Source organism: Chaetura pelagica, unplaced genomic scaffold, assembly GCF_000747805.2.
Source record: "Chaetura pelagica isolate M959 unplaced genomic scaffold, ChaPel_1.0 scaffold416, whole genome shotgun sequence".
NCBI classification, from domain to species: domain Eukaryota; kingdom Metazoa; phylum Chordata; class Aves; order Apodiformes; family Apodidae; genus Chaetura; species Chaetura pelagica.
Genome location: NW_009953579.1, coordinates 1,078,161 through 1,102,201, shown reverse-complemented (window position 1 = coordinate 1,102,201; position 24,041 = coordinate 1,078,161). Strand labels below are relative to the sequence as shown.

General features: G+C 38.5%; 2 protein-coding genes across 2 annotated transcripts in view; one reads left to right on the top strand and one right to left on the bottom strand.

The window, feature by feature from the left end:
* Positions 1-530, top strand: part of TMEM62 (transmembrane protein 62) — an 18,663-nt gene extending 18,133 nt beyond the window's left edge. Inside the window, exon 14 of the mRNA XM_009999755.1 lies at positions 204-530. Within this exon, the coding sequence (XP_009998057.1) occupies positions 204-530 (327 nt within the window). The remainder of the gene's footprint in view (positions 1-203) is intronic.
* A 9,816-nt stretch (positions 531-10,346) lies between these two features.
* PTGR2 (prostaglandin reductase 2) lies at positions 10,347-20,428 on the bottom strand. The gene is made up of 9 exons (XM_009999744.1): positions 20,364-20,428; positions 19,319-19,437; positions 17,752-17,943; positions 16,631-16,801; positions 15,454-15,663; positions 14,524-14,645; positions 13,191-13,278; positions 11,756-11,795; positions 10,347-10,575 (listed from the first exon to the last, which is right to left on the bottom strand). The coding sequence occupies exons 1-9, from the start codon at positions 20,398-20,400 to the stop codon at positions 10,511-10,513; spliced, it is 1,044 nt and encodes a 347-aa protein (XP_009998046.1). The 5' UTR covers positions 20,401-20,428; the 3' UTR covers positions 10,347-10,510.
* Between the last annotated feature and the right edge of the window lie 3,613 nt (positions 20,429-24,041).

The following is a 24,041-nucleotide window of genomic DNA, read 5'->3' as shown; positions in this document are numbered from 1 at the left end:
AATGTTTGGCCTGGGACTAAGGCACAGGCAGCCACAGAGTTCTACCAGCTGCAGGGTCTTGGAAGTGCATCCTGAGATTCCAGCTCTGGGAATTGCACTCAGCAATGGGACAGTTTTATATGCTTCTTTCTATGCCCTCACGGATGTTACTCAAGAACATTTGGTTCACTCCTCGTCTTATTTGTGTCTGCTCTTTCTTTCAGATGTTGTTTTTCAACCTGCCATTAATGGCTTATCTGTGCTGGTGCCTGTTGCAGCGATGCCACGGTCACAGCTTCTGCTCTCACCTCCATCGCGTTGGACGCCTCACGGCTGTGCTTGTCCACCTGGCAATGGCCCTCCTCCTGGCCTGGCAGGTCTATTCCTGCTATTTCCTGCAGCGAACCTATGGGACTTTGGCTTTCTTCCTCTCCCCAATGAGAATGTGGTTGGTGGTGCTGACCTCAGCTCTGATTTATAAAACCTGGACGCTGAAATCATCTGAGCTTAGATCTTACATAGTAGAAATGAAAAACTGTCAGAACTCATGAAGTACAATATAAACATTCAAAGTTCTGACTTAAAAACTGTCAAGGCACAGCCTATAGTTTTGTGATTCTGTACAGCCCAACCATTAGGTGGGAAGCCCTGAAGCAGTACCTGCATTGCTACAGAGCTCTATTAAAGAGGAAATGTATAACAATATGTATTATATATTTCTATTGTATTATACATATACAATATACTGTATAATACATATTATATGTATTTCCTTTCAATGGTAGTAGATGGCAGTAGTGGGAACAGCTGTGTGAGGTGTGAACAGGTGGATGATCTGCTGAGCCTGGTGGCAGAGACACGAGAGGAGGCAGAAAGGTTAAGGAGCATCAGGGAGGCAGACTGGTGGACCAATGCTCTGCCCTCCCTGAGACAGAACAGCCACCAGAAGGAACCCAAGATCAAGGGGACCCCGTTTCCTCCCCTCACCAAGCAGATGGCAGTAGTTGAAACAAAAGGAGTGAATGGAGGCAAATCCACCCTCAGGGCTGCAGGCAAACATCCTACTTGCCCATCTCACCTTCCCAGGTGCCTCTGTACAACAGGTATGAGGCTCTGGATGTGGAAGGCCAGTCAATGGATGATGGTTCATCTACACCAGAGGTGTTGCTGAAGTCAGAAAGGCCTATCCCCCATATCATGACCACTTCCAATAGGAAGATGGGTTATAGTTGTAGGTGACTCCCTTCTGAGGAGAACAGTGTCCAATATGCTGGACGGACCTTCCTCTTAGGGAGGTTTGCTGCCTCCCTGGGGCCCAGGTTACAAACATTGCTAGGAAACCTCCTAGCCTGGTGCAACCCTTGGACTATATTACCCATTACTGATCTTCCATGTGGGTGGTGATGAAGCTGCAACGCATAGTCCAAGAGCAATCAAGATACTTCAGGGCCTTTGGATGGATGGTTGGTGAGGGAAGCTGGGGCACAGGTTATTTTCTCCTCTCCTTTCAGTTGTGGGCATAGGAAGAAATAGATGGACCCAGTCTAAAAGTACATGGTTCCATGGCTGGTGTCACCACTACAATTTTGGGTTTTTTGATTATGGGATGGTCTACATGGCAGGCTTGATGGCATCACATGATATTCGCCTTTCTCAAAGGAGGAAGAGGGTCTTTGCTCAGGAGCCTGTGGGACTCATTGACAGATTTGAAAGGGAAGAGGGATAACATCAGGCTTCCCTGTGATAAGCTGTGGGATGACATGCCAAGGTTAGAGAGCCCTCAGCCTGTTGTTTGGAGATGTGCTGGACACAACTGCAGCACATTCAGTCTTATGAAGATGAGCAACAGGCTCCTCAGGTAATAAGAGCCAATAGGGAAGCACTGGAGAAATAACTCAGAGGAATTCCAGCCTCTCCAGTCTGTAAGTCAGCTTCACCAAGAGCCCAGCTTAAATGTCTCTGCAAATGCATGCAGCAGGGGCAATAAATAAGAGGAGTAAGTGCCATGGGCGTGCCTGCAGGGCTATGACCTGATTGGAATCACTGAGACATGGTGGGATGATTCCTATGGCTGGAGTGTTGGAATGGGAAGATACAGGCTCTTAAGGAAAGACAGGCAGGGGAGACAAGGAGGGGTTGTTGCCCTCTACATCAGTGAACAGCTGGAGTCCATGGAGCTCTGCCTAGGGATGGGTGAGGAGCTGACCAACATATGGGTCAGGATTATAGGAAGGGGAGGCACAGGGGACATTATAGCAGGGGTCTGCTACAGGCCACCCGATCAGGAAGATGGAGTGGATGACACGCTTTATAGACAGATAGGAGTACCCTCATGTTCACAAGCCCTGCTTCTCATGGGACCACCCTGCTGTCTGTTGGAGGGACAACACAGCAGGGCATAAGCAATCCAGGAGGTTTCTGGAACATGTTGATAATGACCTCCTCCAAGTGAAAGAGGAGCCAATGAGAAGTGGCTGGCTAATTAACGTGCTTCCTCTGGGAGGAAGCAGTTCTGTTTTCCACTGCCATGGTTGCAAATTTTCCCACACTTGACCAGTGAAAGGACAGTGAGTGATCAATGTTGCTGGGATTCCCAGCTGTAGTCAGAGTTCAGCTTTAAAGAAAATGGAGACAGTGTCCTCAGGATGGGAGAGCCTGAAGGAATCATGTGGTCTGATGCCTATAAGGTCTGTGATGGGGTCACGGCTGTACTTCTGGGTCTCAGTCAAATGCACCAAAGAGTGACCTAGGAAAACTCACTTGTTTCCAGTTTTTCTAAGTCAAAAAATGATAGAACAGTTACATTTATGAATAATGTAATGATCCAGAGCCAAGACAGCTGAGGTGCCTTTATATATAAAGTGAGGAGAACACTGATCAGAATCACAAGACTACTGAGTGGAACATTTAAAATAATTTAGGTAATTTTAAAGTAACTTATTTATGCCTCCTTGAGAAAAAGGAGAGGTAACTTATTTATAGCACCTTGGAAAAAAACAGCAGTGATTGAGGTATAACATAAAGGAAAATAAATTGAATTTCAATAAAATATTTATTACAATTATGAGTTTGTTATTTCTAAAATATGAGTTTTCCTGTTCCTTAATTCCTGTTCCTCAGTGATTGAAGATACAATAGGAAAAAGAGTAACAGCTCTCATATGCATAATTTAAATACACTGTTAAGAGAATACAGAATATAATTTCTTGGTACATAAAAAAAAAGCTGCTAGAAAATCAGTGGCAGGGCACAAAGTTTACTTGTGAGAACATTACTGAAAAAATTAATAAAACTGACATTTTACTATGAAATTATTTTTATGTGATCAGGAAGTCTAAGAAGTGGCAATGAAGTATTTCATACCTATACCCTGTGACAAGACCCTGTTCTGAAATTGGAGTATTTTTTGTTGTTGTTGTGGTGATGGTAGCAGTTCATTGCAATGTAATCTAATCTCCATGTAATCAAATGTCTATGGACTTAAAAATATGACAGTCTGTCAAATATTTCCTTTTTGGCTTCTTGGGATGTGTTTGGTAGATGGATGGAATTCTGTCAAGAAACTCTCAGTGCTCTTCTTAGTATTGTGAGCAAAGATGTTTTATTTGTAGCTGTGCGACACCTGGATTCAAGGACTCAAGAATCACATGCTCTGAAACATGGTTGATGTGTGAATTGGTAAGTGTGTGGGAATGATATAATAAATATGGAGGTGAAGGGACCATCCTGCTGCCTTGGTGTCACAGTGAAAAGCACACTGCAGAAACTTAGAACTCTACCCTGCATAGGAAGCACCTCTAAGCTCATGCTCTACAGATAGAGCTATTGCAGATTTTGTTGCCTAACAGAAAAATGCAGTTTACCTTGTCTCACATTAATTCAGATTTTCTCCTTAAGCAGTTTTCCAGTATTCTAAAACTTTAGCAGGAATATATCAACTTTCCTTCTTGAGCTGTAGGTGAACTGTATGCTTTAATACAGGAAGACTTTAAGTCTTTTTCTTCTTAAAAGTTTGTTAATTCTTTATATCACAGGAGGCTGAAAGTTGTTAGAAGTACAGATTAGAAGACAGCTTCTAATTTAGCTGTCCTTATATAGGCAAGTGGTTGCCCAAGTTAACAACGAGTAAGAAAAATTACATCTGATTTTCTCCTTTAAAATTTAAACAAAATCTATTAATTTTATAAAGTAAAGCCCATTTTCCTGAACACATCTCTGGTCACTTGAACCAGTGATAACTGGAGAAACCTCTGACAACTAGGAAGATAGGACAAATCTGCAAGCCACCCTCTAGAGAAAACTGCATTTGTTCCTCTGCTGGCCTGTGGTACCCTGAAGAACCAGTCAACACAGTGGGTTGAAGACAGACATTCCAGTGCAACAGGCCCTGTGTTGTTCTGATAAATTGCCTGGGTTTGGTCGTCTTTCAAAATTAAGCTCTTCTGCACACCAAAAGGCAGCATTTATACTGAGAAGGTAACAATACCCTACTGTAATGTATTTTAGCATTTACAGCAATGGGCATCAGTGTAAGATCTGTCATAGTGTTATGTGGTTTATGACCCATTTTTCCAGCTTATGGATTGAAAAGGTTTTATTTATCAACTCCTTTACTTGAACAGAAGCAAATGCCTTTGCTATTCACTACTTCTGACATATAGTTGTCTTTTAAAATAGTAGTATACAGCTGTTTCAAGGTAACCAAGAGAGTATAGAGGCCTTCTGAAGAGTGTCCTTCCCAAGCTGTTCATTAGAAGGACACATAGTCCTTTGCTACATGAAGTGAGCAAAGCAAGTACAGGATTGTGGAACCAGACTGCCGAAGTGCTTTATGAATGGGCAGCACACATCAGTATAATCTGTGACAAATCAATATTTCAAAGTATAAATGCTTCTTTAAAATACTTTGCAGGGTTTGTTGGCTTGGTTTGTTTGGATTTTGGTTTGTTGGGGTTTTTTTAATTTGCATGGAGGAGCTCATTTAATATACTTAATTCCCATTTGAAACTACTCTAAAGGGACACTTGAAATTATTAATTAGAAAAATTCTGACAATGTCTTTCAAATACATTTTGGGTTTTTTTAAGTCTCTTTTAGAAAAAGCATGTGTAGTTTTTCATGCTACTGTTTACTTATGATGGAATTTTTGTGTTCCTTGGTGAATTACATCCAAGATGCTGTGAAATACATAACAAATTAGGAAAAAGAAAGATTAGTTTACATGCGTTACTCTCAGTGCTCTGCGGTCTGAGCAAAACTTACAGCGGGAAGGTCCCAGAAGAATGCCACTGCCATGCATAATTTCCTATAAATGTCAGCAATGAAAGCCTGTCCCATTCAGTGATCTAAGTAAAGAGATCCTGGTATTCAGTGTAGTGGAAAATGCAAGGATAGAGGCAGAGAGAGGCTTTTATCTGTGTGCTTTTCCCACTATCTCTAAGCATATAAACAAAAAATAAAATACAAAACCCCCACATTAAAACAGTTGCAAAAGTTCAAAGGACCCCATTCTGGAGCTGGCTGAGGCAAAGGTGAGAGACAGCTGCCTGCAGGGCACTGAAGGCTCATGCAGGCTGCCTGGCCCAAGGCCACAGAACAGGCTGTTCCAGTTTGGAATGCTCATTGATGCCTATTCAGCTTTCTAATGGGATGGTTATTTTGGAAAGAGACTACTCTGGGGGGGCAGGACAATAAGGAAGCTCCATCCCAGCTGGAAAAGTACCAGTAGATTGTGGCCTGTGCTCCCCCTGCTACCCCCAGAACCAGGAGAAAATCCAGCTGTGCTGACTCCTGTCCAAACCTCACCCTATCAGAGCCTGGTCCTTGGCCCTTAAATTTCCCATCTCACATTCCCAAGCCTGCAAGTCAAAGGAAAGCAATTAGGGGCTGATGGGGTATGGAAGGCTCCTTCTTGCAGAGATGCTACCCAAGGTAACTTTCTGGTTGCAAAATTCTTTGTTCCTGTGGCTAAAAGTCTTGACTTATTTGTGCTTCTTTCTTGTGCTTTTCCTAAAGAGTACATGGTTGTGTCTCACAAAATATTTTTTTGGTTTGGAGCTTTTCCAGATGCTGTTTCCCATTCTTATTGCGGGATATACCCCCTGCCTGTGGTCTTCTTTTATCCCCTGTCAGTCTATTTATGGATTGTATAAACATTTCCCACTGTGAAGAGAACCCAGAAAAAAGAAAGTGTAGCGATACAGGAGAACAACGTTACAAACAACAGGACTATGTAATCCTGCAACTGCTTCTTTCATGATCAATGCATTAAAATATAGATTAAGGAGACAAACCTATTAGAAAAGCATCTGCCTTTGCTGTCTCCACTTTTGTAACCACAGCTACTATAAACTACACTAAGATATGTTTGTATCTTAGTTGGCAAGCTCCTTTCATGGCAGAGCTGACATGTTCCTGAAATCCTGACATTATACTACTCAGCCTAGCACTAAACCACTAACAGAGGCTCCATGGACAAAAGCATGTTTTCCTGATTATCAAAGAAGCCAAAAAATCCAACCAAACAACAAAAAAAAAAAACCAAACACACACACACAAAAAAATGAACTAAAAAGAAATTAAGGATTGGGGGTGGAGGGAATGGAGGGTAAGAAAGCAGAAGGGAAGACAATGAAATACAGGACAAGGTACAAAAAGAGAAAGGATGGAAATGGAAGTGCACAAAACTACTAAATACAAACAACTAGAAGATTGGCTCAGAGAAAAATAAATCATCTCTCTGCCCAATGCTGTTTAAGTTTTATTACCCTTTGCAACAAAAATGCTTGTTTATAAAGATTGCATAGCTGAATTTGTAGTACTTTACTGTGGTCGCACAACTCCCATGCTGAATTAATGCTTGCTTTTGCTTAAGATCTTAGAAACTCTCTTGCCATCTTTGTAAGGTAAAGCTTCATAGGACAAACACTAGTGCTTCTGAGCCAGTGACTATCTGCTAATTCCAAAGTATCCTGGAATTTTGTTATTTGTCACCCTTTGTTAAATGAGACCTCTCCTGTAATGCAAACTACATGATTGCTGAAGAGTCGTATGATTAAAATAACTAAGAGAAGGTGAAAAAAAGATGTGTTAGTATTTACTTTTTTTTGCAATGGTGGGCACTTGCTTTAAAGCATTTTCTCCCTTTGATTTTTCATTTATTCTTAAGAGGTAACATGAGCCAGGCTTCACAAGTAATGCAACACTTGTGTAAGAATCCTAAGCATTTGTGGTGCCAGGAAGAGGTTTACTTTGATTGTCTCCATCTTTATTATTTTTCTTTTTTTACCTAAATCCATTTGGCTAATGCTGATAGAACCTATAATGCCCTCTTGACTAATGCTGATAGAGCCCATATTGCCCTGGATAGCTTACCTAACTATAGGAATGCTGCTGCAGTCAAGCTGCAGTACCTCAGCATGATCTCACTCTGCATCAGCCCTCACATCACCAGCTCTTAATAGGCTTATGACTGGTGTGGATTACTAAGCAATTGCTGTAAATATAATAGTGCTGGGAATTTTATCATTTTATCATATTTTTTTCAGTTGTGAAAAATAACTTCCTAGAGGACTGTCATTCCCAGAAGGTGTGTCAATTCACAGTGCCAGAGATGAGCTCATTTTGGAGTAACTCTTCCACAAACACTGTTCTAAAGTACAGAATTTATACTTTGGACAAGCAAATGTAGCTCTGGAAACATAAATGTCAGACTGAGGCCTTCACCTATAGCATATGAAAGGAAAACAACATTTTAAAACCTTTTCAGGAGTGGTTATTGTTATGATTGCTTTCTTATGTTCATACAACACAAACTCACCACAGTTCATAGTTGAAGTCTCTTTTGAAATACAGAGGTAATTAATTAGCTTGCTTTGGCTGCTAAACTATGATTCCAAGCAGACTAGAATTAAAACAGAAAAATGGTCCTCAGTTTTAAGAATAGAAGGCATTTTTGTCAGAACAGCCTGTTAAAACCAAAACAAAACTTACAGATTGGAAGAAGCCAAATATAAGGGAAATGCAAGTTAAAGGATGTTGAAACTTGTGTGTAGGAAGAGGAAGGAGATAGGAAAACACCATGGTACACCACCATCCCAAAAAACTGCAATATATTTTTATGTACAATTAGACACACAGACAAAAAAACCCAAATTCAATTAAGGACTTTCTGTGCCTAATTAAAAATGACAATATTCCAACTCAGCAGCATCAGCAATACTAACACTCTCATTCACAACAATACTTTTGCATCAGTAACAATTTTTAGAAGTAGTAATGGAACCTCAGGTTAAGATCAGCTTTGCTGCAGGGGTGTGGACTGTCAATGGCTGGCCATGTATGTGGAGTAGGTTGTTTTCTTCTGCATTTAGATATTTGCTTTAGGAATGAACTGTAAGGATGAGGACATTTATTCAGAAAGATTAGGTGTGTTAAAGTGCATTAAGGCTAATCTGTGGCCTGGCAGAAGGTGTGCATTAGGTAACAATGTGTAGGGGGGTGGTGATCCTGTTTCAGTCTGAATATTGGTATAAGGTATAGTCATGTGGGAGCACATGGGAGGGAAGAAGGAAAGGGGAAAATGGACATATCAGCACACTCAGTAGAGCCACTGTTTGGAGAAGTGTATTCCCATCAGCTCCCTCTCCATTAAATCCAGCTGACATGACTGGAATCCAAGTTTACAGACAGTGCTCAGGATCATTGCATTTCCTCCTGCCTCTTGTTTTAATATACATAGAAATTATAAAGTCTTACAAGCCAACTTTGCTTAACTTTCACAAGTGAGTTACCATCTACAGAAAGTCAATATGTAGGAATTCAGAGAATTCCACTCATCTGTTGCTTTTTGTCTTTATTTGCCAACTAGGATCATACTGATTTACTGCATAACGATTTTGGCTTCTATCTCAGTATGACACTTATTAATGCTGCTTGAGTTAGTTATGCTGCTGCTGGATTCACAATCTAGCTGAAAGAGTCATGAGTTTTGCAGTTGAAAAATGCAACCTCGAAGATTTTAGACCATCTGATGCTATATTGCAGGTGTCTTTCTCTTCCTCAAAGTTTATGGCATCTATCCCTGCATGTTTCCTTCTTTCAGGGCCAGCTTCAGCATTAGGAAATGCAAGGACTCTTCTTCATGCTTACAACCATAACAGACAATTTTAATGCCAATTGTCTTACTTTCCACAGCATGCAAAATGATTTAGAATGACAAATTTCTTGTCTAGTTTTTCTTTCCTAGTTCTTGAATTCTATTTAGTTTGAGCCTAGGTAATGACTCACACAGATCTAGATAATCCATTCTCTGGACATTCTCTGACCCTGCTGTTTGGAAGCACTCTCTTAAAGACAAATAAATTAAAACCAAAACCAGTCCAGTAGTGGAATTCTAATGTATTTAAGATAATTATCTGTTCCCTTTTCTGTTCCTTGCTTTTGAAGGCCATACTTCGTCTCATCAGTCCCACTTGGCTTGGGGTTAGGCTAGTCAGACTTGGAAATGGTGAACATTTTTTTCAAGTTTCTCCACTAAGATGGTAAGACAGCACTGCTAGACCAAAAATTCTAAGCAAAGTTAAGTTACTGAGGGAACAGAAGGTCAATTGTCCACAAAGTTACCTTCTCTCATTAGGCAGCATGTTTTGAGACCCTCTGTCTGTCTCCCTGGAGAGGGCAAAAAACACAAAACTTGTGGAATAGGGGACAGTATCACAAAAATAAGATACAGTAGAGATTTTAGAAAAGGATTCTAAAAACTTCATTTTAGTCTAGAATGCAAAGAATGCAAAAAATTAACAGTTAAGCAGAAGGCTCACCTATCTCTGATGAAAATCTCAGGTTGCCTGCAGATGGAATTGTAAATTAATTAGGTTTCAAGGACTCTGAAAACAAGAGTTATAATTACACAATATTGAGGAATGGACAAAACATATCAGTGGAAATTTGTTTCAGAGGGCAAAATAGAAATGCTTTTGTTATTAGAGATCTTCAAATCCAGAAATTTAATTTTTTATTGCAAGTATCTGTAAAAATGAGAACAGTTCCATTCTAAAATGACTAGCCAGATTGATTGGACTGTCAGGGTAAACTTACACTAGTAAATGAAAAATGCCTAGAGAAGTTCCTGGGCAGTGGGACAAACCAGCATGGCAACAGTGCACATCTACACTAGTAAATTCTTCTAATGACCAAAACTAGGTGGCTGCATACAAATTGCTTATTGAAAATTGTTCCTAGGATGTCCTAACTTCCAAACCAATACCTATGAAATATTTACAGGTGTGCTACCTGGCAACTGTCGAAATCATTTAGAAGAATGTTATTACTCATTTCTAATATAAATTATTGCATTCTGTTTCCAGTTCTATTTAGATTATTAGCATAGGTTCTGCCTTAGCATCCCAGGGTATCTGCTTTCAGTACATACAGAACAACTAAATGGTTTATTTAAGAAAATGAAAATTAGTGTAAGTAAAACTTGCTCACAGTTAAGAGAATCCAATTATTTTTCCCGAAGAAGTAACTTCTACTTAGAAACTAAGACGATCTGTTTTCCAATATTGCCTCCATTCATCATGGACTGGAAAGCAGCTGCAAGAGAAAGAATGAAATGAGTTAGTACCAAGCAAAACATGCCAAGTAACTTTCAAAAAAAGAGAAAAAATTGGGTAGAAGTAAACTAATTAAACATCTCCCCAACTCAAGAAAAAAAGAAAGTCTGTAATAATGGAAAAAAACCTGATACATAAGCAACTGCTTAGCTCTATACAAAGTAATGAAATTATTATATTTGCTGGTTTTGTGATAAGCCATACAAACACTAAACAGAAAGACAAGGAGTGACTGCAGAACCCACAAACACCATGGGTTTCACAAACCTTTGTGAAAGGAAAAGGTTTATAAATACTCTATATAATGCAATGAAAGCCAGAAGCTGGTGCAAAATGATAGGTCTTTGAGTAAACAAAGTATGAAATATGACTGCTATATTTTATCAAATTCCTTCAAAACACTTAAGTATACCAGTAAGAAGCAATGACTAGAATAAATTTAAATCTGTAAGATTTGACTATCAATTCCACTGGTTTCCAATCCTGTGAGACTAAAGACTAAATGGACTAAATCACACTCTTCCTTTCTACTTGAAAGGGAAACATTTTTATGGCACATCTTGAATCACCTGGCTCTGTAGCTTTGCCTCATTGGAGTCAGAAGGGCCCCTTCATTTACATATTTTCTTTGTTATAGATTTTTTGAACATGCTACAGACTATTTTGTTCATTCAAAAGAAATTATTTTTTACTTTGTTTAGCAATCTCTAATAGGCTTTTCCCATTCTTGTCTGTACTTTTCAATTTGTTTTGTTATGAAATCCAGTAACACTGTTGGATTGGTTTTTTTAAGCCTCAGTTCAATGTTTCCAAAACATGTTTTCTTACAAGTTCTAAGAAATGGGCAGCACCTTAAATCTGTAAGAGCAGAGTGACTATAATCAGCTGCTAAGGTAGCAGTTTACACTTAATACCCCCCCATAAAACAAACAAACAAACAAACTCAAAATTTATATTCAATAGGGGGTATTAACATAAAAAAAATCTTGTAATGTAAATTTTTAATACCTTGTAGAAAAATTTTCGTTTATTATAGCATTAAAGTTTTGGATAAAATACTAAAATCTGAATTGTCAAATGAAACAAAGGAGGTAGTTAACAACTTCTGTCACTGCATTTTATCAGATTATTATTCTTAGAAAACTGTGTAAAAATCTTACCACCAATATTTGCTAAGCCTTCTACCACAGTCTCTCTGACCTGTAAAGGCAAAAAAAGTAATTTTAGCTTTCTTCAAAGAGGATTGACATTTCTTAGAAACATGCCATGAAACTGCTACAGAAATTACAAAAATCTCAAAGATTCTCTTGCTACAATCGATAGAATCTGTTCTACAATGAAGAATCTCTTTGGGCCAGATTCTTTCACCAAGAAAGGAATGAATACTTTCCGGTAAACCTGCAGGCAATTTAATACTTCAATTAGAATTGGAACATGCCTGTCCCTGCCAAAATGTCACGTCTTAGGATTTTCCCAGAAAAATTTACCGATCACCTGAAGAATCTAGAACTAAAGTATTCAGGACATTAATCAAAAATTCGATAGTAAGTATTAATAAAGGTCAGATCCTTAAGTAAAAAAAGCACTTGCAGTTTGTACTGAAAGAAATACAGACATCAGCAGCACATAATTAGAAAAGTCTGTCATACTATAGTCACATGATCCTCAGCAGGTATCTACTACCTAAATAAGCCTTTGTCCTGGTTTGAGTTAGGATAAAGGAAAACTTCTTTCTACTGATTTTTCTCTTTTCTTCAGTGAATTCTCTTTTAAGCAGCACACTTGTTGAAATTAACAGCAAGCTTTCCAGCCAGTGGACTGATACCTCTTGAATGTTTATAGTTAGTACTGAGAGACCAAGGCCACTTGTCTACACTTGTCAGATTCGCTGCTTTGGACACTAAAGGAGCAGAAGAATCACATCTCCAACCCTCCCACAGGGAGGAGCAGACTAGACAAGTGACTAAATTGGTCAAACAGAGTATTCCATCCCCATAAGCATCCTACATGGTATAAATTCAGGGATAATGGAAGTAAAGTTCTCTTCTGTACAGGACCAGTGTCCAGTGAGGACTTCATCTACCTACCACCTTTGATCTCTAGGCCTGTGTGTTCCTGACCTTTATATCTCTCCCCTCAGATCCTGTCTGCTCTGCTGCTATCTCCAGAAGCAGTCCAGGAGTTTTCGAGACTGCCCACAGCTCAGAGAACTGCTGTGAGAGTTGCTGGAGGTGACAGGGGTTTTGTATGCTCCTGCACACATATGTATGTATTTGTACATATTTTCTCATAATGCCATTATTTCATTAAAGCTGTCTAGTTTAGTTTTCAATCTGGAAGCCTCTCTCATTCTCACTCTCCTTTCCCTATCTGGGTGGAAGAGGGAGGGGATAGACTTTATTGTCATTAGTTTAATTGCTGGTCCTGTGTTAAACTGTGACAGCCTTCAAGTAGACCTGCACGTTCATAAGAAAATCTGTTCAATTCTGAGGCACAGTAAGAGAGCCAAGGACAAAGACACTGGAGTTCTTGTAGTCAGACCATGATCTGAGCAGACAGTATCAGAGGCCATAGGTTAGATATAAAAGCTCCTACCTTCAGTTTACCCTCTTGGATCCACTGACAGAGTTGTAATACACTAGCTTCTTGTTTGTCCATGTAGTTCAACACTAAGAATCTTTCCCTGTGAAAGAAAAGAATGAGCCTTGGTTTAAGAAAGGTTGGCAAGCATATTTTGAAATCTTAACAAATCTTTTCAGGAAACGGCATTATTGAAACGGAAGGATTATCAGTATTTAATACGAGACACAGCTCAGAGCTCTGCCAGCTTTTTGAGACAGATCCCTGCAGTGGGAGCTTGACAGTAACATCAGTCTTAGACAAGTAATTTTGTTCATGCATCAGAGGGAAGAGAAATAAAAATCAAGTAGTATTGCCAGAATAAGTAAATGTCCATAAAATGTGAGTGAATACCTTTTTTTTTTTTTTTGTGCTAGAGAGAATAATTAATGGACCTGCAACTAGTTGGTGACTATAAATTAACATTCAGGCTCCCCAAAATTTTGCATGTCCTGTTGTCACAGCTCTCTAGAGCAATCCAGAGAAACTGAAACAATCATCAAAAATTATAATTACTTTAGCAATGTACTGACTAAATCTTCCACTGCCTTCTACTATGCACAGTGTATTTTAGCATTTTTATCCATTTTTGTCTGCATCCTAGTGCAGACAACAGTAAGAGGGACAAGAAAAGAATTTTAATTAGAAGAGATCAGTCGGTTTGCAAAGAAATCAAATGTCTCCAACTTTCTCCAATGAAATGAATGAAAAATGTCCTAAGGCTTTACATGTAATCTCTACTTTAGCTCCACCTGAATCCTGAGATTCAGTAATTCCCAGAGTCATAACAAAAATAAATATTTTACCTGTATATATCTGTCACACCTACAGTCCAATTACCTAATAAAACCCCAAACACTGAAAATGTAATTTCAATAGAATCACTGCATCACCTGCAGCCTTACTTTAAAAATATTTTCTTTTCTCTCTGCCTGAACTACTGCACTTGGAGAAGGCACTTTGCAAAACATCTGAGAACAGAACTACAGCAACACCTTCCCTCATACTGAAGAAAGACTCTATGTCCAAAGACTCTATGACTACATCAAGCAACCACAAAAAAGCGTAAGAACGAACAACTATCTTAACATGTAACAACATCTCTTCCCCATTTGTTATGCTGATACAGACAAACATAACAGAAAAGATTTACTGATGTTGTGATTATAGTTTCCTTTTTTCATGTGGCAGCATCCTGTTCTGATTACACGTGCCTGCTGTGCATCCACAGGCTATCATCCAAACATCACAGTCACAGCATTTGCAATCTACCTGGAACCTGGTCACAAGCTCTGGAGGAGAAATGTACCTTGTGATATTCCTTTCTTTCTGTATTTTTTCTATGTCAGGAGGCAGTGGAGGAGGATAAGGCACATCTTTGTTATACTGAGAAATCTGTCCACACAGGATGATATGGCTGTTCTGATTCATCTGTTTGAGACAGCACAAAGTAATAAAAATTACATTCTTTGGTGTCAGAACCTACATTTCCCAGAGATGCAATAGATGATAATGCAAAACTTCCACATGGGTATCCTTATTTAGAGCCACATTTCCTAAAAAAATAGTGGCAGACTTGCAGGCAGTCCCGATCAACCTACAACATTCAAATACATAAATGCAGGGCAATAGTGGAAAAATAAATGCTATACAACGTATTCATAATACAAAAAGGCATTAAACACAAAGAATATAAGAAACTGTTGCCTTACTGTGTTGCCTTACTGTTGCCTTTTTTGACAGCAGGAGAGGGGTAATAGGACAAAGTAGTTGGATACAGCTGCGAGGCAGAGCTCCGAAAGATGGCACTGCCACCAAAGCCACTCTGCCATGAGACAGAGTAGTTTCATATTAACAATGAAGAGGGCTGGTCAAGAGGCTTTATGGAAATAAAGGATCAGCAAAGCTGGTCTTTTGTGAAGCCAGAAAACCAAAGCTGACCAATCACAACATTACTACAGTGACAGACAAGATTTTTAGAATATTACCAAGTATCCTGGCCAAACAAGGGAAAGACTAGAAACTGTGTTTCCATTACTACACTGCCAGACTGGTCCAAATGACAGACACCAATTCCAAATTTCTCCTCAGGAGCAGAATCAGCACCTGGATTAGCTCAATGAAGTGGAAAGCCTTGACCTGCCATATTGCAGGCTGGTCTCCAGTATGAATCGACACAGAGATGGGTGTGCCGACAGTGAAGGGTGACTAGAATAAACCCGACAGTGGGTATAATTACCTGACTTATAACTGTATCACTGATGTCTCCACCAACATTGTCAAAGTAAACATCCACCCCACCTGGGCAGAGTTCACGTAGCTGCCTTGCCACATCCCCCTTCTTGTAATTGATAGCAGCATCAAACCCCATTTCTTGGACCAAGATGGAGCACTTTTCATCTGTGCCCGCAATCCCCACCACTCTAGAGCAGCCCTCCAGGCGACCAATCTGCAGGAGCACAGTTAAAAAACAAGCAAACACAACTCAGCCCAGGCTCCCACCTCATGGATGACACAATAGCCTCTTGTCAGTCCCCTCTCCCACACAGAGAAGGGGCAAGTAGAACCAAAATCTGTCATCTTCCCAAACTCACTGATTGCAGGAGGTTTACTGTGTGGAGCCACCCACAACTGGCAGTACTGGAGAGCCAAATATTGTATAAAATCACCATCTGCCAAGTACCGTAACACACAATCTTTTTGGCTAATAAAAAGCCAAAAAGATTGGACAATAATTGATCTAAATATACTCTTCATTGATTTAATTATGCATTGTTTTTTCACAGCTCCTCTTCATCAGTAAGTCTTAAGCTTGCTTAACAGCTATTGTGTTTGTGTGCACACATATATGTATGCATGTGTAAATATTTGTAGATAGGCTCATACACACACACACAAACACACCACAACATGTTCTGCAAAGTTGAGGAGGATAAAAGGGCTGTAAATCTCAGAACAGAAGGGATGTCATGGACCACAACATGAAGAAGGGTTTACTGTGGTTTTTTACTGGCTGTTTTCTAATACAGAAAAAAATGAAGGTCTCCAGTCAGCTCAAACATTGTGTTCAAATGGCAGGCTACTATACAAATATATGGTAAACATCAAATATATCAAATATATGGTATTTATCAAATATATGGTATATATCATGTATTTTTTCCATCTACTTTATCTATGCTAGTGACAAGTAACCACCTTGGATGAGGTTTTCATATCCCAGCCTCATGAAACTGAAGTGTCACATCTAAAATCTTAGTCGGTGAGAACGTAAGCTGTAACTGTGAAACTGATCCTTCCCATGGAGATATACCTGCTCGTGTTAACAATTATTTTTTCTGTACTTTTAGTAATAAACATGTTTCTCAAGATAAACTTGGCAACAGAGTATGCTTGCATGTCTTGAGCCCACCTACCTGGCCGGCCAAAGAGCCGCAGGCACCGGCTGCTCCGCTTACCACCATTGTCTGATTTGCACCCACAGCCACGTGTCCTTTCTCCTTTATACCTAACAAGGCCGTCAGTCCTGTGATGCCAGCTGCACCAAGAAAGTAGGAAAGGTGTCCATCCACAAGCTGTGGAACAAGCTACAAAAGAGACACACATAGTGACGTTCATTTCTTTTTCAAGTGAGGTTTTGCTCTTTGCTATTTGATTGCCTGAGAATAGAAAGCTAACTGAGGATATTTACCAGGCAAGGTACAACTAGAAGGGATGAGCTGTCTATAAACTATCTCTACCCTAAAAACAAGTTTATACAAAGCAAAACAAAGATGATATTTCTGTAGTTTTAGAAAAAGTTTTTAAACAAAATCACTCACCAAAACTTAAGTTATGGAAGTGTCAAAAAGCAGTTGCAAGATAAGAAGTTTCCAGCAATGGTGAATTATCCCTACGTTAGCATAAAGGACAAAATAGCATCATTTTATCAAATACTGTGACTGCAGATCAGTGACAAAGGGTCCTACAGAAAGGACTGTATTGGAAAGCACACATTCTTACAACTACAATCATTTTCTGTGTTACACAAGGACGATCAATAAAATACCCCATATGCACTGTCAAGCTCTCCACTTTCAACTTAATATTTAATACCCTTTCTTCTGTTAATGTAAAATCTCAAGCAAAAGCTTGTATTAATGTATGTCCATGAAATAAATGTATCTAAAATAAAGCTTTTTGTGTCTTGTGACTACACTCCTATGAATCAGTTCTACTAGAATCAGAATAATTAACATAATTAATTAACAGAAGCAGTTTCAGGGAAATGTATTAAAAATCCAAAAATTGAAATAATACTGGCACATCTGGTAACCAACAGAAGCATTTACATTTTCTTTGTTAAGAAAAGGGATAAACTGAAACAGACTTTTCCACCTGTGAGTTGATCTGCCTTTTTAGAACTGGTTGCTCCAGTAACATTGGCTTGCTTTTGACCAATTAATAGTATAATTAGCTGCTATTTAAAAAAACAAAAACAAAAAAAAACTTTTTGAAAAAGAAAACAGTGACAGCTTGGGCTTTGCATTTACATTACCTTTTGTAGCGAGCTTCCATCTAGAATTGCCACCGTCTGCCAGGGCCAAGTGAAGGAAGTTACAAAGTCTCCTTTAGCAAGGTTATCATGCTTGCTCTCCTCCACAACCCCAATGCCCCCACCATCAGCAACTTCAGACAGCTGCCAGGGAAGGAGGTAATCTGAGCCGGTATCCTCATTCATCCGACAGCGCTGAAAGACAAGGCTTTAATGAGAGGCCCTGGTGGAGCACATGGTTTGCTTAGGAGTTCAAGTGATGTCAGGGATGAGCTATGTTTAAAACTTCAAACACAAAGGGCTACTCAAAAATCTCTCAATAAGCCTCAAATATTCATAATCTTTTCTTAGATCCCTCTTTCCCCTCCTTTGTTCACTACAGAAGGACCATTCTCATCTTCTCCAGTGGCGTCACCAAAGCCAATACATGCCATAGATGCTGTGTCAAAGTCAGCTGTGCAGCTGAAGACAACTGGCTTAAGTCTGACAAGAATCCTTAACTGGGTGAATCTTAAAAATTGATTTAAATTTTTAATCTTAAAAATTTATTGAAATTTTAAATCTTAAAAAAGGATTTAAAAAACCATGCACAAGTCATTTGGTCCATGCTTATACATTGAAGAACAGTCAAATATATGTAGGCCATCCCTGACAAGAGATATGTTTAATGAAACACCTTGAAATCTTAAGTATTTTCTTTGTATCTCCACATATATCCTGCATTAGTACTTCAGGATTCTTAAACCTTTCCTTAATTCCCAAGCTACTTTCCTGAAATTAAAAACTGCTTCTTTTCTACTATCTCCTCTATGCAGAGAACAAATAATCAGAAGTCTCTTGACAGGAAATTTTTACATACTAGCAGACTGGTTCTGTCTGGTTTTCCTCCTACCTTCATTTTCATTTCAACCCACAGCTCTCCCAACCAAACCACGTCATTTGTACAGCTTTGCAGAATTAGGTGCGAGTGCTGGTTATGGCTCCATTCACTACTTCTCTCTGTTTCCATTGTTTACAAAGTATTGACACATTTTTGTCCTGCCACTTATGGAGAAAATCTGACTTTTATTTGTGAACAACAAAACTGGTAATAGCTAAAGAACATTTAACTTGAATAATTAAGGTGTTTTGTATAGATATTTTTTTTTGCTTGATCATGTCCTTTGCTTGCTTCATAATGAAATACTCTTCCTCCTTACTACCCACGCTCCCCTGAATTGAAAAATACTTCCTTCCATGAGGGGAAAAAAAAAAAAAAAGAAGTTTAAATATTTATATTAAAAAAGCAAAGTTCAGGAAAAGCTGATACAAACAAATCTGTAATCATGTATCAGGGCTCACAGTCTCTTCCTGGTAATATAAAGTCATAGTCCTATATATATATCACAGGCACATTAATGCCAAATTCCTTTCCAATATAACTCCATCAGAATGAATAGAATGAATAAGTTATACTAGAGATACATTTGTCCTATAATCAGTAACCTTGGAGCTAAATATCACGTCAGGTACAGAGCTGAAGATATTTGAAAAAAACAAATTCTAGGTTAGATCTAAGTCTATCACCTACCATGTAAGGGTCCACAGAGAGATAAAGGGTTCTAACACGCACTTGTCCTGCTTGGATGGTATCTGCTATTGTACTTTGCTCCAGTCGGAAGTTTTCAGCCACCGGCACACCATTCTTACCTACAATTATTTTTAAAAATCAAACAAATAAATAAATCAATATTGAGCTTCCCTTTTTCAATATGGGAAGGCCTTTTTCTAAGGTGGTATTTCAAAATAAGCTAGGCTATATCTTTACTGAGGCATAAAACTTTTAAAACAAAGAATGTATTGGGACTTCTTTCATATGACAAAACCATTGTGCACTATTTTGCCAGTAGCAAATGACTGTAAATTTTAACCAGGTCAGTTTTAAACTCTCAGCTTTCAGTCTCTTGTGACTCAGTGAGATCAGGGGAATACAGACCATTGCCACTGTGCATGCATATGCTGCCAGAGCATCCCTTCACAGCTACAGACAGAACTCCTTAAATTAAAGCTTCGGAGAAACACCTATAAAACATATGCCAAGAGCCCCAGTACCACATCCTCAGGTTGGTACTTCTACAACAGACAATGTATAAGCTCACTATTCAAAATATGATGCTTACACCTGTAACAAGGCAAATGTGTAAGCAAGGAAGTAAATCCTCAAGAGTGTAAATTAAAAAAACAAACACTTAGAAACATGGCAGTAAGAAAAGATTCAGTATTTACTAAAAACAGAAAACTAACAGTAATAAACCACTGTATTTTAGTCATCTCCTGAAAAAGAACTGATGTCAGAACTGGAATGCAATGCTTGCTAACCTTTCTTCACTTTGTGTCCCTGCACTTACAGTTTTGTCATATGTTATGAATCAACCCTTTTTGTTTCTCACCCAAGAGTTTAGAAATCTGTATATGCAGACTAAACCAAAACACTGCACAATAAACTTAATTTACAGTTGCATGCAATATTAAGACATATATGTCAACGTCTTAAGTTAGGGTCTGTTTCTGCCTTCACAATTTGGCACATTAGATAACTACAACACATTGTTCCTTTATTGAAGAGAAATACATACCTGGGCGTGAATTCAGCACTACTCTCTGTATAATCATCCCTGCTTTTGCAGCAATTTCACTCCGGATTTCTACAAAGGAAAACACTGTTTGAAGGACTGAAATATAAATTTTCTAGAAAAATAGTATGGGGCAAAGTACTTAGTAATAAGGGGTTAAATAGGGGCCTCACTAACTTCAACATCCATACTCGAGAATCGTATAAAACAACCTCAACTGCAAAATAAACAAGCTTCTGAATAAAGTTTCCCTGTTTGCCTTTTCAAAGCAGTGATTTTATACAGCATCGCAGTAGCACCTTCTGGAACAACTGAAAATGATAATGTACTGTGCTTCTTTTAAGACCACCACCACCTCCTCCCAGGTTGCAGCAGATGCGTTTGCTTTGCTTTCCTGTGCTGACTGAGAACACTGTATTCTCACCTAAAAGATGCAGAGGCAGCTTTGCACGCGTAAGTCTGGTGCAATTACCTAAAAGGCACACACATATGTAAGTAACAGCAGTATGCAGGTATACGATAAAAAGAAATTAATCACATTAAATCAGAAGTCTTTCTATTATCAGTGAATCTTCTCCTAAGAAAGGGTCTGACCTACAGATGAGAAAGAATTAGATAACCATTTGATGTGTTTTACTGAAAAAAATTATCCTTGAATTTTAACCGTTTAAAAGAGGACTCTCAATTTGTGTTCTTGCAACTGTGACACGCCAAAGTGATTCACAAGAAATGAACCTGGTTTAACAGGAGAGAAATAATGATCTTATATGCTTCCACAGCTAATACAGAATAAAAATGTTCTTACTACTATTCTCAGCGAAGTGTCATAAATAACAAACCTCCACAAGAACTAAGGACATTAAGGAACGAAACATGATAGGTGATGTCTTTGTGTCATGTTTATTTTGCTGACAAGGACAGCAAATCAGAATGAAGCTAAATAGATGAGCCTAGAAGGAGTACATCATCACCACTAATCCAACATACTTAGTCTTGTACACTGCAAAATACAGAACCTTCTGTTGGTACTGTTAATAGTGTTTACATTACAGCACTCACAGATCATCAAGAACTACAGCCTAGACTGCTGGAAAACATAATGAAAATATATCAGGAGAAATGGAGAATATCCCTGGCCTTTCCCTCTCCTCTAACCCAAACCAAAGATATCCTGTTCATAAATCAGGTGAAGGTTTAATATTTGACTGTGATTGCACTTCAAAAGTTAATTATTAGGCAAAAACTATTCACGAGTTAGTTTATTTTCAGTATTTCAACACCCAAGGCTGCTACAAGAAAATCTACAAAAAATGGATTGTTAAGGTTTGTTTATACCATCACATCAGTGAAAAATAAGTGACCTGCACAGTTCTTTGGACAGAACACTGTAGAATGTCAGTCTACAACAAAAGGAAATAAACCCCCACGTTTTGATGAAGTTACTAGTCACTGTTTAAAAATAACAAATGAGCACTGAAAATACAGGAGTATTTTACAGTTAAAGACAGAAAAAAAAATCCACTTTTATACTCACAGAGCTGATACTATCTCTGAAAAAAATATACTAATGTAAAAATGTAACAGGAATGATGGTCTAGGATAAATTAAGACAAAGCAGATCCTGGGTTCAGCATCGTACTCAGCTCCTGTGAGATTGTGGGCATGTCACTTTGTACTTCATTGAGAAAATATTTCTCAGTACAGAATTCGAAATTCCTTTTGATAATATTTGCCTAACAAAATCACATTCAAGTAGTACACTCGTTACCCCCAGAGCAATTATCTTAGCATATGAGAATTCGTACTAATGCAATGAGCATTTTATAAACTGTCAGATCTGCCCAGTGCAGCTTGAAAGAACAGCCATATTCTACCAATTTGTGCACATACAGAACTTCGCTGAAGTTTATAACCACTAGTAAAACTGCTCTGTGCAGAAAAAATGAGTTAAAAATGCAGTGAATATAAACCAACAACAATCTGACAGCTCACATAAAGTCTGAGCAAATCATTCCTCTACATACCATTCATATTCACTTCAAACCTACCCATTGAAGGTGTGATCTACTGATTTTAACCCATACAGAGTAGGCAGAATGGCTGTACAGCTCAGGCCTTGCAGAAAGGCCCACTGGCAAAACTGCCAACTCAAATTTTGTTATCCCAAAACTACATACCTGCATTATGCAAGCACAAAAACCCAATATGAACAAGAGATAATTAAAAGCATTTTTACTGTGCCTACCACAAACTCCAAGTATTTTCTTTCTATAATAGTTTGGAGAAAAACATTAGGAGTTCCTTAAGGAAAGAAGCCAAAGATATCAGCATATTCAAAGAAAGAAAAATACTGAGTGACACAGAAAGATGAGAGTGGAAAATGTCTCAAATTTAAGTTTAGATTACTTCTTTGAATGACTGACATTCTGAGTGAACAAAAATGCTGTTGATTTCCCAGGTCATTTTCACAGTTTTTGGTTGAGAAGCCTGTGTACTAATTAAATTTGTACTAATTAAATTTAGTGATCTTCCAGACACTCTGAATGGGTGGACAGAAAGTGAGGCTGGCATCTAAATTTTCACTCATTCTATTTACAGTTGTCACAGTAAAATACAACACTGCAGATGGACATTTTCTTCTAAATATGACTGCCCTTACTCTACAGTGGAAGTCAGTCAACACCATGACACAAGCAAATGTTCACACTAATACCATAACACAGAAAGATACAAACTTTCCTCACATTATAAACAATACAGAAGTGACTAAAGAAAGTAAGTAGGCACACCATCCTTTCACACCTTAAACTGAGGAAAGCTTTTGAAGAAATAGAACAGATTTTTTTTTTTTTAAGTGAAATAAAGGAGATACGTATCATATACATAAACCTTTTCAATTAATTTAATGCCAGTGTGAAGGATACTTTTGACTTTCTTTTTTTAAGAACAAGAAGCAACATGCATTACTACTTTTTAGCTTTACCAAACAAAAATCACTTGAGTTGGATTTACTCTTTAAATCAAATGGAATACAAAGCAATTGCAAGGTTTACCATCATCATTCTGTGCCAAGATCACCTGACCTGCCCTGAGTACAACAGGAGGATTAAGCAACACAACAGCAGTACCTTAATGAGTCTCAAGTATGTTTTAGCCCAGCTCTATTCTCATTTCTTTCTCTTCTTGCCTTTCTTTTCCCATATTTGGTGGAGAGACACAATAGCAACTCCTTTTAAAAATGTTAAATAAATTCCTTAGCATCAAAATGCTCCAGTTTGTTTGTCCTAGGCTGGGTTCGTAGAACTTATTTTCTGAGACTGCCCATAAAACACTGCTTTCAGTTACACATACTTTTGCCAAAACAATTAATCTGCTTCCAAGTTGCAAGAGCCCACGCCAGGTGAAGTCTAGTGAAAAAAAAAAAAAAGAGCAGGTAGTTTATACCTCCTGTATCTGGCCCAGGCAGCACGGACGAGGAAAGCTGTCAATCTAAATGGAGAAAAAGTAAAACTGGAAGTCTTCTGAAACCACAGTGTCAAAACGGCCAGAACAAGGGTCCTCAGAAGATATTCAAAGAAAGATATTTCAAGGAAGAATGACTCTGAATGAGGAACATGCAGGAAGGAAAGAGGGGAAGGACTGGCACTACAAATCAGTAAGAACGGAGAAACGTGGCAAGAA

Coding starts and splice junctions, on each gene's coding strand:
- PTGR2 (XM_009999744.1), bottom strand. CDS start 20,400: ATGATTATACAGAGAGTAGTGCTGAATTCACGCCCAG. Junction 19,438..20,363: donor AGTGCTGAATTCACGCCCAG/GTATGTATTTCT, acceptor AAATAATTGTAG/GTAAGAATGGTGTGCCGGTG. Junction 11,796..13,190: donor TCCAAGAGGGTAAACTGAAG/GTAGGAGCTTTT, acceptor TTGCCTTTACAG/GTCAGAGAGACTGTGGTAGA.